A 12,979-nucleotide genomic window follows, 5' to 3' on the forward strand; every position below is an offset into this window, starting at 1 on the left:
CGAGGTGAGCGGGGGCTAGGGAACGCAGCCCCGCCGGTCTGAGCAGCGTCCCGGGGCCGCAGGCCGAGGCTGGGGACGTTCGCGCGGAGCCCTCGCCTCTGATCGGGACGGGGGGGCCAGTTCCCCGGACACCCCTTGGCCATCTCCTGAGTCCCTTGTTGAATCGGGTCTTGCCCCTCGGGAACAAGGCCTGGCAAGAGCGTGGCAGATCCACCCGCAGAGCTCAACAGTGGGTTTCTACGAAGCGCACGCCCCCCCTTCCCGTTTTCCCCGAAGAGCGCCCTGTCTCCGACTCTCAGACGTGGCTTTTTCCCACGAAGTCTGTTCAAAGTGCCCACGGAGGCCTCCCTGCCGACGACACCTTTACGGAGTCTCTTCTCCAAGACAGGCTTGTCACCTGCCCCGCTACCTCCTCGGGAAAGAAAAAAAAAAAATCCAAACAACTGCAGCTTGGTTTTCAAGAGAAGTGGGGGCTGGGGACTACGGGGTGGGGGTGAGGCCAGATGGGGCCTTGAGCGCTCGCGAGTACTCCATCCTGTCGGACAGGTTGAGCTAGAGTTTCGGAGAGTAGGAGGGAGGGAGGCGACGAGCGGGAAGAGGAAGAAGACTCAGGCGGCGCGAGGCGAGCGCTGGGGAGCGAGGAGAGCGGAGCCAAGGCAGCCAAGCTGCTGGAGCGCACCGCTCCCCGCACGACCTCGAGGGGCTGCCCCTGTTTGCAGGCACGGGCGCTTCCGCTAGGGGGCGACAGTGCCCCACTCCTGTGTCCCCGCTACCCTTGTGACCCCCGGGACTGATGAAGACACATCTTTTAGGAATTAAGTCTGATCGCCTTGGGGCGAGGGGACGTGCGCAGGCAAAGGTTGCCCAATTTGGCAGAGTCTTTTCATTCCTTCTCTGCGCCGGGATGTGTGAGAACCTTGACTGTAGCCGGGCTGGAAGACCTCACCTCCTAAGGCGCAGAAGACTCCGGCCTGGCTAGCAAGGAGCACTGCTCCAGTCCCGCGTGTTGGCACCCGAGTCTTTCCGGACGACCTTCCCTATCTAACCTTATCTGGGAGTGTCACTTGCCTGGCGATCTCGCCTTGAAGGGAGTGAGAGGGGGGTGGTTCTTAGGGCGGGGGAGATGCGCTCTTCGCCTGCATTGCGTATTATCCGCGCCGGCCGCTTTCGGCGCGCCGCTGCGACATGGGACGGCCGGTGAGCGAGTGCACTTTGCGCCGAGTTTGCTGCTCGCCGACCTCCTAAGGCGCGGGTTACCGCCACAGCCACGGCCTCTGCCTGAGGGTGGCCTAGAGCTCGCACTTGGCACCTCCGAGCGCCGCCTGCAGCGCAGCGCTCCAGCCTTCCTCAGCATGCCCGAAGGACTCGTTCCCACAGTTCTTAGACTGGTGGTTTACAACGAAGTCCCTGGGGCGCACTGTCCTCGGGTGCCCTCGGGCTCAGGGCCGGGTCGAGACGGATGGGGCGAACCTGGTGGAGCGCCCAGGTGCTCCTCCCTTGGCTTGCTTGTTCGCTGTAGCAGGGTTTCGTCTTAACCGGGTTTCTGCTGTTTCTCTCCCAGGATCGCCACGATGCGAGCAGCAATGGGAACCCGCGGATCCCCCACCTGTCTTCTGCCGGACAACACCTCTACAGCCCCGCGCCTCCTCTCTCGCACACCGGGGTTGCAGAGTACCAGCCGCCCCCCTACTTCCCGCCGCCGTACCAGCAGCTGGCATACTCGCAGTCCGCGGACCCCTACTCGCACCTGGGAGAGGCTTACGCTGCAGCCATCAACCCCCTGCACCAGCCTGCGCCCACCGGCAGCCAGCAGCAGGCCTGGCCGGGTCGACAGAGCCAGGAGGGCGCTAGCCTGGCCTCACACCACGGCCGCCCTGCTGGCCTGATACCCCACATTTCAGGGCTGGAAGGGGGTGCGGTGAGTGCCCGGCGGGAAGCCTACCGCCGATCTGACCTGCTGCTGCCTCATGCGCACGCCCTGGAAGCCGCCGGCCTGGCAGAGAACCTGGGGCTGCATGACATGGCTCACCCCATTGAAGAGGTGCAAGGGAGCGGCAGGGGTCGGGGTGGAGGGAGGCTACCTTACCGCTCCCACTTACCCTCCAGCCACTCCACTTTGCCCAAAACTTAACAGAAATTGTCATTTTCCCCCAGAATGTGGACGACCCGCACCTGCTTCTACACGATCAGACTGTCATTCGCAAAGGTAAACACTGACTGTTGGTGCGACCCCAACCTGTGAAGTTGCCCCTTTTCTGGCAAAGTGGGGGTATTAAGTGGCCAACATGGGTCGTCTAATGGAGGAGGGGCCTGGCGATGACTCTCCAAAAGACTTACCTTTGTAGTAGAAAGGCATTATTTTCCGACCCGAACGAAAAGAACTCTGAGGAGCTGTAAATTTTAAAAGATGTTTGGTGGTGGTGGTATTTTTGAAACAATGCTTCACTCTGTACCTCCTTAGTGCTGATATGATATAACAGGCGGGAGGCTGTAATTTAACTTGGGGGAAATAAGAGACACAAACAACATCTTAGTTTTCTGAGTCTATGACAGTTTTTAACTGTTGAAAAAATTGATTCAATTTTACTTTTTAGAAGTAAAGTGTATTACGTGAGGGAGGGGGATATGTATGAAGGTCAAAATCCGACCTGCAGCTGGGCGTTGGTGGCACACGCCTTTAATCCCAGTACTCAAGAGGCAGAGGCAGGTGGATCTCTGAGTTCCCGGCCAGCCTGTTCTACAGAGTGAGTTCCAGGACAGTCAGGGCTACACAGAGAAACCCTGTCTTAGAAATATATATATATATATATGTATATATTTATATATTTCTATCTCCAACCTGCAGAAGTGGGTTTTCTCTTTCCACTCTATGGGTTCCGGAGATTGCACTCCCATCGTCAGGCTTGGGAGCGAGCACTTCACTGCTGAGCCCTCTCGCTGCTGTATAGCTACTGGAGAGGCCCTTAATTTTGACACTATTTATCGGCTTCTCCTAATATACTGCCTTAATAAGGACAGCCTTTGGGGATTTTATAGGAGGGAGGGGACTGGGGAAATCGGATTACAGTGAGTGGGTGGCTCCTGATTAAGTTAGACACGGTACCCAGTCTATTTGAGGGGAAATGGAATCATTCTAAATTATAGGTAATTGTGGTCTTGATACATTAGTAAATTGGGAGAAGATGGGGTTGGGAGAAAGACAGACGTGGAAAACAAACTAACATCTCAGAGTAAACTTAAACAGAACCCGTGTCAGCTGCACTGAAGGGGTTGGTGGCTGATCTAAATGAGTCCCGTGGTTTCGGTTCACTGATGGAGGGGGAGGGGGAAGATGCCATTTAGTTCGCATGGAAGCAGTCTTCTGAAAGCAAATGTTTTAATTAAACAGATTACCGTGATGGCCAGGAACTGGGAGGAAAAAACCCAACTCCTCCACACACGGAATCTCAGCTAATTAAGGTTCCGGAGGTGTTAACTCATGATTTCAGACTCCATTCTTTGAAGAATGAATACGGCTTTTAAAAGCCTTCTTGCAATATGTAGTTCTGTGTGTGGACTTTTCTGAAGGCCAACTTCAGCTTCGGTTTGCCGTTTTGAAAGGTCTCTGCCCCTCCTGTTCTAGTGACAGACCCTTTTTACTGTCCCCTACAGGACCCATTTCAATGACCAAGAACCCTTTGGGCCTCCCGTGCCAGAAGGACCTGGTGGGAGCAGTCATGAACCCCAGTGAGGTCTTCTGCTCGGTGCCTGGAAGACTGTCCCTGCTCAGCTCCACATCTAAATACAAAGTGACGGTGGCTGAGGTACAGAGGCGACTGTCACCACCAGAATGCCTAAATGCCTCGCTCCTGGGAGGTGTGCTCAGAAGGTGACACATGTTCAGGGCCCCCTGGGGGGTTGGGTAGTTGGAGGTGCATATGTACAGGGCCTCGAGGTATTTTTAGCATTTATGTAACTTTTATATCTTAACACTGAATTCTAATCTGCATAAAGAGAGCTTTTTAGTGCATGTCGTCTTTTCGAGAAAGTGCCAAATGCAGAAGGTGCTAAAATCAGTAACAGGTTATCATTTGGTTGGGATTCAGAGACAGCGACTGCATGGAGTGGGGGGACTTCTAATGTTTTGTCTCCCCAGGGAGTTTCTTGGGGACTGCTAACTGTGAAAGTTTTTCTGCACTCTACTGGTGGCAGCACTCTGAGATTGTTTTTTTTTAAGGAGGGCTAGTCTAGTTTGTTTTTTATTCTTTGAGAGCAACCAACATTCTTTTTCACACAGAGCAAAATCCAAAAACGGAGGCCGGTCCCTGCGGGAAAAGTTGGACAAAATTGGGTTGAACCTTCCAGCTGGGAGACGGAAAGCTGCCCATGTCACTCTGCTCACGTCTCTCGTGGAAGGTCAGTGAGGCTGTGTTTTCATTTCTACTGACTTCAAGACTGTCTGAGAGAAAAAAAAAAAATGACTGTTAAGAGTGGGTCACACACAGAGAGAAATGAAAGCAGTTTGGATTGTGTCCATTGCAGTGACTCCTAACACTTTACGTGCTGTTTACACCTCGGACTGCTTTTATATGTTGTTTGGGTGGCTTCACTCAGAAAGTCAATGTTACCAAAATTTTGATTTTTCTCAACCTGTAACTGTGAGATCATAGGGAAGGGCGAAACTTTACTGGTAAAGTGAACTGGCCTTTGAGAGCTGAAAGGTGCAGGCGGTCAATGGCAGGCCCTTTAGGAGTCAGAATTGCTGTTTCTGGTATATTTTTCTAGCTCCGGGGTATCAGGATACTGCTCAGTGTATACAGTGGGCGCTGGCTCAATTCACCGTTTCTTCTCTTCCATCAAAAGGGTTTTTTTGTTTGTTTGTTTGTTTTAAGGAATGGAACCCATCGTCCACAAATGAACCCCCTAAGCCATTCCTGAGGGTCATAGCTCATGTCAGTCCAGTTTTGAATGTAGACCCTTCCCCCCAGCCTGGAAGGTAGCCAAGAATGCCATGCGGCTCATAAAAGAAAAGTAAATAGTTAAAGTGAGGAGCACATTGTTACCGAACACTCCAGTGCCTCCGCCTGGGTCCCTGGGCCCCTGCGCTGTCAGCCGGGCCTAGTGCTGGCTGGCTTAAGGCTGAGGATGGCCACAAGAAGGAGGCTCCAGAACATTTCCCTTGCCATGGTGTGTCTGCGGTGCCGAAAGGGGCTTGGCAGAGTCGTGTCCCCCCGCCCCCCCCCCCGCCCCGTTTCCCACCCCCCCCCCCCATGCCTTTCCACTGCGCCTTTGGGGGTCAGGGCGAGCGAGAGAGCGAGGGAAAGCCTGACTGAGAACAGCTGTCTTGCATGGAGAATGGGGTTGGGGGGAGGGGTTTCTAATGAGGCTCTTGCTAGGCTTCCTGCCTAGCCACACTGAGAAATTTAAATGAGATCTGTGTTCCAACAGTGGCTCCTTCAGGCCTGCCTCTCCACAGTCTGGCTCTCAGAGCTGTCTGGGTTTGAGCCCTGAATCCAGGTCACCTTTACTGGGAGAGGAAAAGATGGTTTTTCTCCCCCTTACTCTACTCCCCCTTCCCCACCACTGGGATGAGGCCTTCTACTTGTTTTCAGTTAGGAAGCCCCACCCTCCACCCTGGACCGCAGAGTCTCATTTCAGCCCAGGGTGGCCTTGAACCTTAGGTTCCCGAGAGCAGTGGTTGCAGGCTTATCACATTGCTATGCTGGCTTCTTCCCCTTTTTTTGGATTATCTTGGAGACTGGGTCTCCCTTATCCCAGGCTAACTGTGCAGCCTAGAATGAACCTGAATTCTTCCTGCCTTCACCTTCCTAGAATTTTTTTTTTTCTTTTTAAGGAGTGGTGGTATACACCGTTAATCCTAACACTGGGGACACATCTCTTGACTTCAAGGCTAGCCTGGTCTACATAGCAAGTTATAGGCTAACCAGGGCTACAGAGACCCAGTCTTGAAAGAAAGACTCTAGATTACCACAGTATGAAGCACGGTGGACATTAGAAGACCTTGCCTCAAAACAAGAAGAGAAGCAACTCCCAAAAGAAGTTCTCTGGCCTCCACACCCATGCAGTAACATACACAGACAATTAAGAGTAACTAAGAGTAGGCCAGGCGGTGGTGGCGCACGCCTTTAATCCCAGCACTCGGGAGGCAGAGCCAGGTGGATCTCTGTGAGTTCGAGGCCAGCCTGGGCTACCAAGTGAGTTCCAGGAAAGGTGCAAAGCTACACAGAGAAACCCTGTCTCAAAAAACCAAAAAAAAAAAAAAGAGTAACGAAGAGGCTGGGCAGTGGTGGCCCACACCTTTAATCACAGCACTTGGGAGGCAGAGGCAGGTGGATCTCTGAGTTCCAGGATAGCCAGGGTGGTTACACAGAGAAATCCTGTCTTATTCTGCCCACTTCCCAAAAAAGAATAACGCAGAGAAAAGTGAGCACCCAATGACAGCTCAGAGTGCCCTGTACCTGGTGTCACTTTAGAAGACAAAGTGACTATACTGACCACAACCATTCTCAACCCTAACCCTCTCGGACATTGTTATTACAGGTGAAGCCGTCCACTTGGCCCGGGACTTCGCCTACGTGTGTGAGGCTGAGTTCCCCAGTAAACCAGTGGCTGACTATTTAACCAGACCTCATCTCGGGGGACGAAATGAGATGGCCACGAGGAAGAGTATGCTGCTGGCAGCACAGTGAGTATTTGGCTCGCACAGACCCCCAGTCCCAACCAGAATTCCACTGCCAAAGGGAATGCCAACCTCTAGGAGAGTGTAGAAGAGGGAACCATGGTGAATTGCTCCATCCTAGGTGGCATGGAGGCTGCTGACTCGACCCACAGCACTCACAACACCCTGTTTATTGCATTTGCATATATTCAAAAATTTGTGTAGCTCAGTAGGGTTTGCCTAATATGCATGAAGCTCGGCCATCCTCGGCACCACGTAAAAACGGAGCTAGCTGATGTGAGCCTGTAATGCCAGCATTTGGGGAGTGGAAGCAAGAGAAGCAAAAAGTTCAAGGTCATCCTCAGCTACAAAGTGAGTTCCAAGGCTAGCTTGGGCTACTTGAGCCTGGTCCTCTTGACCTTGGCCAGGTGGGTGGACTAATCCACTTATCTCTTGTTGGGGCAGCTGAGATTAAATGGAATTCAGGCCCTGGCACGTGATCGGTGCTAAGTGTGGGGATGTGGCAATCAAAGGTTAATATGAGCCAGGGTGTCTCACTCACAGAGCGCTTGCCTAGCATGCAGGCAAGGCCCCCATTTGATCCCCAGCACTGCGTAAACCAAGAATAGAGGTGAATGCCTGTGATCTCGGTGCTGGAGATAGACGCAGGAAGAATATAAATTCAAGATTATTCTTGGCTCCCTAGTGGGTTCGAGGCCAGCCTCCACTTTTTGAGATGTCTCAAACACTAAATAAATAGAAAGTTAGTAAGTACATTCTCCTTTTCAAGTTTATTGTAATAGGAATGGGGGGCTTATTCTGTCAAGAGCCCCAGATATAGCTCAACAACTGACTGTCTTCACAGGCAAGTGTGCAAAGAATTCACAGACCTTCTCGGTCAAGACCGAACACCCAACGGGAACAACAGGCCAGCCCCGATCTTGGAGACCAACATACAAAACTGCTTGTCTCATTTCAGTCTGATAACTCACGGCTTTGGCAGCCAGGCCATCTGCGCTGCGGTATCCGCAGTGCAGAATTACATCAAGGAGGCTTTGATCACCATTGACAAGTCCTATATGAACCCTGGAGACCAGAGTCCTGCGGATTCCAACAAGGCGATGGAGAAAATAGAAAAGCACCGGAAATAAAGTGGGGTGCACGGAGGCCAGAGCGGAAAGGGAGAGGACTGAAGCCCCCTTGACTGGGGCAACCTGGGAAGCACCAGCCTGGGGCAAGCAGTTACTATCCACCTCACCCTGGACCTGCCTTGGAGTTTTTGTGACTTTTCTGATTTTTTTTGAAACAGGGTTTCTCTGTGTAGCTTTGCGCCTTTCCTGGAACTCGCTTTGTAGACCAGGCTGGCCTGGAACTCACAGAGATCCAGCAGCCTCTGCCTCCCGAGTGCTGGGATTAGAGGCGTGTGCCACCACCACCTGGCGTGACTTTTCTATTTAACCCTGGACATACTATCCCGAAGCAATTTGGTTTGGTTCTTTTACTCATTAAACATTTATTTTTTTGAAATCCATTCCCTCTCTGAAAGGTGCTATAAGTTTTGGAATCCCTTTGTGAAATCCTCCTGGGCTAATGAGAAACCCCACACTGGGCTGCTGATGGGGCAGATGGATGGGAGATAAAGGGATCAATCATAACTTATTTTTTTCTGTGTTAAGATAATGTCTGGCTTTTATGTCACTAAAATATTTATCTAAAAAATTAGTATTTATCTAGCTTTCCCTGCCCCTCAGTGATCACACCTTCTGGTAGGAGGCAAAAGTCGGATGTTCTTAGCAGATCCTCACCATGGTACGTGACAGGCTTCCAACCCCATGTTCAAAAGGGGGGGGTCTCCTGGTTCTAAGGAATTTAGAAAGCAAAGCCTGCTGATTGTTTCACGCTTCCTTCCTCTTTAAAAAAAAATGTTGAAAGTTTAAAGTCCTTTAGATAGTGGAATTTTTTAAATGACCTGTTCCTTTAAGGTATAGAAGCTTTATTTGCATATTTATTTTATATCTTGATTATTTTTTTCCACGTAAACTTGAAGAGGGTAGGCACACAGCAGCGCCTGTCATCCCCAAGTCCCCAAGGAGGCTCTGTTGAGAAACTGTTGCGTGTACAGATTTTATTTATGCATAATTTAATGGGATCTGTAAATACTTCTTATGACTTTTTGAGAAATGGGATTCGATTTTAATATTGACTTTTATGGTGATGGATGACATAGCACCTCTAGATTTTATACATAGGCACACAGGGTATTGAGACTGAACCTGATCGGGGCTGATCAAGCACTGTGTCTCGTTTTTTCTTCGGGCTGAACCAGAAGAGTAGAGTAGAGTTTGTGTGGGTGAAGTGTGGATTGGAATTGAACTCCTATGCCTGTAAGTGCTCCCTAAATAATTGTGTGTATGGTACCTGTATAATAAAAATATTCTCGATAGAATCTGTGAAAGTCTGGTTCTGACCCATTTTTTGCCCCCTGGCTCCTAGATGAGTAGGCTCAGTCAGAGCTAACTTGAGGCTTGATTGTGGCTTAGTTAATTCTGTAGATGGAGTAAGGAAGTCTTGGGTGCGGTGAAAGGACCTTGGAGCTTTTTTCCTCTCCCTAATGAGGCTGCTCAGCTGTCCCATATCTCTCATCTTGCCCCTCATTACCTGAGTATCAGCACCTGGGGGTGCAGGGTGGGGCATTTTGCCTTTGAGAAAGGATTAAGTTTTTTTTTTTGTTTTTTTTTTTGTGATGGGCCCCTGCTGCTCTGTGGTACCCCAAGCCTCGGGTCACAGTTTTGAGAAGCAAGCATTAGGTATCACCGAATACGACATTCACTGTTGCTGGTTGAATGGGCATGAGGTCTTCACTGGCGTTCCTTGGGCAGGTCTTCAGGGGAGGAAATGACCTCAAACCCAAGAGTGGTGACCTGGGGCATCAGTGTGTTTAGTGGAAGGGGAATCCTCCATCATTGGAGACAATGAAGGCTATCCACTCAGGGTTCCCTCGTTTTGTCCGACTGGTGAGTTAGAGGTAGCACAGGAGCCTGGGGGCCTGTGTGTTTGTTTGGAACTTGGATGCACACTGCCTGTGCTTGGTTTCTGGTACAAGTGGCCTGGCATAGCCTCCAGGAAGTGAGAGGTTAATAGTTCGGCATGCATGGCTGAGCTTCAAAGGGAAGTGGGGGCAGGAGGATTTTCCACTTTGGATAAAGTCATGGCTTCAGCTCCGTTCTTGTAATCCTTAATTCCTAATCCCCTCCCCAGCGCACAGCCACTCCTGACTTCACATTGGCATGGGATGTTCTTAAGTAATTTAAGCACTGCCAACCCCATATTTGCTCTTGGCAGCTCGTCCTTGGTCCCGGTACATCCCCATTAAGTTGAATTTATCTGGTTGATATGTCAAGATCGCAATTGGCTTTGCTTTCAAGCAGAGAAAAGAGGTCTTAGGTTGGCAGTTATTTCTCAATCAAGACTTAAGATACCGGGTGTAGAAAGGAAGTCACGGGGGTAAAGGGCTGAAAGAATAAGGATGATTTTCTTATCGGCAATCCTGCTTTGGGACCAGAGGGCGGAACTTAGAGGCTGTGTTCAAGACCGCCGCAAGCAGCCTGCAGCGAGCTCCCTAAAAGTCGAACAACCGAAGAGAGCCACAGACAGGCTTTCACGCTTGGCTCGGTGCTTACATCTTACAGATACCCTTATGTAGGGGACAAGTTCCCCATATCTGGTGTTGGATGCCTCTGGGCTGGTGCCGTGAAGCAGAACCAGATACTTCTTCACAGGGGACCCACTTTGCTGACTGTTCCCACGGAGCTTTAGCCCACTAGTGAAATAAGGGACTGTGCCTTTTGGCATCAGATTCAAGACCATTTGAACCCGAGCGAGATTGATTGATTTTGTAAGATTCACCTAAGTGAGCATCCCTGCTTTGCGCCCTGTGCTCTGGCCTGATGCTGGCTGTCTCACATACTGCTGCCTTTATTTCTTTGTGTCTGCATGTGTGCATGTGTGTGCATGCTTGTGGAGATTACGTCAGGTGTCTTCCTCTGTGGCTCTCCACCTTAATTTTTGGGATGGCATCACTTACAGAACCAACAGCCCCACTGGTTCAGCTAGGCTGCTGGCCAGAGAGCTTCAGGGAGCTTCCTGCCTACCTCACGGGTACTGGCATTCTAGGTGTGTGCCACTGAGCCTAGCTTTTAAAAAGAAATGTATTTATAATTTTTACTTTGTGTCTGTGTGAGTGGTTGCATATGTATGTACTATATGTGTGTATGTGCCTATGTGTAACTGGGGTTACAGGTGGTTGTGAGCCACCGGATATGGGTGGAGGGAACAGAGCCCAAGTCCCCCACAAGTGCAGCAAGTGCTCTTAACCACTGAAGCATTTCTCCAGAGCAGCTCCATGTCTGGCTTTTTGATGGGTGCTAGGGATCCAAACTGAGGTCCATGCTCACAGCAAACACGGACTGAGCCATCTCCCTGGCAGCTCTTTAGAAACAAGGTTTTGCTATGTAGCTATGACTGCCCTGAAATACACTATGTAGCTTAGGCTAGCCTTATAGTCACAATCCTGTCTCCCACTCTGGGGCAGTGGAGTTGGGATTATAGGCATGCACCACCATGCCCAACTATGAACTTCCCCTTTTTAAGGCACATGTTGTCGCTGCCCTCTGGGAAAAGTACTTTCAACAGGCTCCTTTGTCCCGGCTTGCTGAAGGAAAGCCAGTGTGTCTGAAGGTGCATACTGCTCAGAATTCCATGCCCATAAGGGAAGTCTCGGGAGAACCGTGCAGCTCTTGGCTGTCATCTGGGTACCTGGCACCTACAAGGTGCCCCTCACCCTGCACACAGCACACCTGTAGGTTCTCTGAGAGGCTGGGGAGACTGTTTCCGTAGCTGTTCACGCTTGCCTTATCTTCCATGTGCATGTGATTCAAGACGCGGGTTAGGCAAGAGACAAGGCAGCTGTTTCTCATTTGAGATGATTCCATAACAATGGTGGGCATTCTTTCCTTTTGGGGGGTCTGATGTGAGGCTGAGCTCTGAGACCTCAACTTCCTGGATTTGAACGTTAAAAACCAAAGCGAAACAAGGTAGGGTCACGGACGGGTGAGAAACAAAAGAAATTTCTCTGAGGGCTGGGCTCAGCCTGGGGCTCTGGAGCCCACTGCCTGCTTCCCAGGGAAAATGCTGGCTAATGTATGTTCCTGAAGAGGCTGCAGTGCCTTCTGATGACCTCAGACTTTCTCCAGCCTTGATTTTCTACAGGTGGGTAGAACAGTGTTCCAAAGCGGCAGTTAAATCTGCCTGCCTTTGTGTGCATGGGAATAACTTTGAAGTGGCTGTTGTCGGTCATATAGGGGGTGAGTGTGTGGTTCCTTGAAATGTATTTGGAAGATGACAACCTTGTATTGGGACAGATAATGGGGCTCTCTGTGGGTCCTGTATTGGCAGTGGCCCTTTGCAAGGTCACCTTCAGCCAGCTGAGTCCAGTGGGCTGTGAAGGGTTCCCCAGGGTTAGAGATGGAGGAAGGTCTTTCTGTCTTCCACACTGCAGGCCTTCTACTCACAAGCATGTTTTCTGGACTAGATGTTTCTCTTGAATGATATATTGACTTTCCTGTCAGCGCTTCTGTGCCTTGGGCTTCCCTTCCTGTGCACAGCCTCATTTGCCTCCTGAGGCCTATGGGTCACTCTCTTCCAGAAAGGATGGAGGCACTGGGTGCCATCAAAACCTGACCCTGACTCTGCACATCCAGGTTGGCATCTTGCCTAATGTCCATTCTGATGCTAAGAAGCAAATCACACCTTGAACGTCTTTGCTGGTAACGGGGAACATGATCTTCTGCAGAGATGAACTTGACCTCCTGGTTTTTAAAATAACTTACATTACAGTCCGTATTTCATGGATCACTCATTGTTTCTGGCACAAAGATACAAGTCATTTTTCTTGCTTCTTTTGGATAACATCTCCATGGATGCAATGATAGGAAAAGGGTGGAAATTGAAGTTGAAAGGCCTGATTCCAGAGACCTAGCCGAGGGATAGCTTTGTTAAGGTTTTCAAGGTCAAAGCTGTTTTTAGGGTGGTGTGTGTGTGTGTGTGTGTGTGTGTGTGTGTGTGTGTGTGTGTATAAGATGTGTATTATTTGGGGATTGTCAACATTTTTTAAAGAGAGTTTTTACAAATGACCCTCACAAGTGACAAAAGTTGGAAAGATGTCACAGCATCTAGCCCTCATTGGTTCTAAGGCCATTGAGATTTCTTGGGTCAATTATGTCCCCTAAAAACTGTGTTACAGTTGAGTCTAGGGAGGTAGCT

At 50.3% G+C, this 12,979-nt stretch overlaps 1 protein-coding gene across 1 annotated transcript; it reads left to right on the forward strand.

The window, feature by feature from the left end:
• The first annotated feature begins 1,123 nt into the window (after positions 1-1,123).
• Positions 1,124-9,070, forward strand: Tfap2c (transcription factor AP-2 gamma). The gene is made up of 8 exons (XM_059258983.1): positions 1,124-1,197; positions 1,247-1,427; positions 1,562-2,041; positions 2,155-2,206; positions 3,652-3,868; positions 4,277-4,395; positions 6,541-6,685; positions 7,524-9,070. Exons 1-8 carry the CDS (start codon positions 1,124-1,126, stop codon positions 7,807-7,809), a joined length of 1,554 nt encoding a protein of 517 aa, XP_059114966.1. The 3' UTR covers positions 7,810-9,070.
• The last annotated feature ends 3,909 nt before the right edge of the window (positions 9,071-12,979 follow it).

This window comes from Peromyscus eremicus, chromosome 4 (genome assembly GCF_949786415.1).
Source record: "Peromyscus eremicus chromosome 4, PerEre_H2_v1, whole genome shotgun sequence".
NCBI lineage: Eukaryota > Metazoa > Chordata > Mammalia > Rodentia > Cricetidae > Peromyscus > Peromyscus eremicus.

Excerpts from the sequence above, each read along its gene's own strand:
- Tfap2c (XM_059258983.1), top strand. The coding sequence starts at position 1,124 with ATGCGCTCTTCGCCTGCATTGCGTATTATCCGCGCCGGCCGCTTTCGG. Across the intron at positions 1,198-1,246 it reads GCTGCGACATGGGACGGCCG|GCGCGGGTTACCGCCACAGC; the intron begins GTGAGCGAGTGC and ends CGACCTCCTAAG. Across the intron at positions 3,869-4,276 it reads CTGGGAGGTGTGCTCAGAAG|AGCAAAATCCAAAAACGGAG; the intron begins GTGACACATGTT and ends TTTTTCACACAG.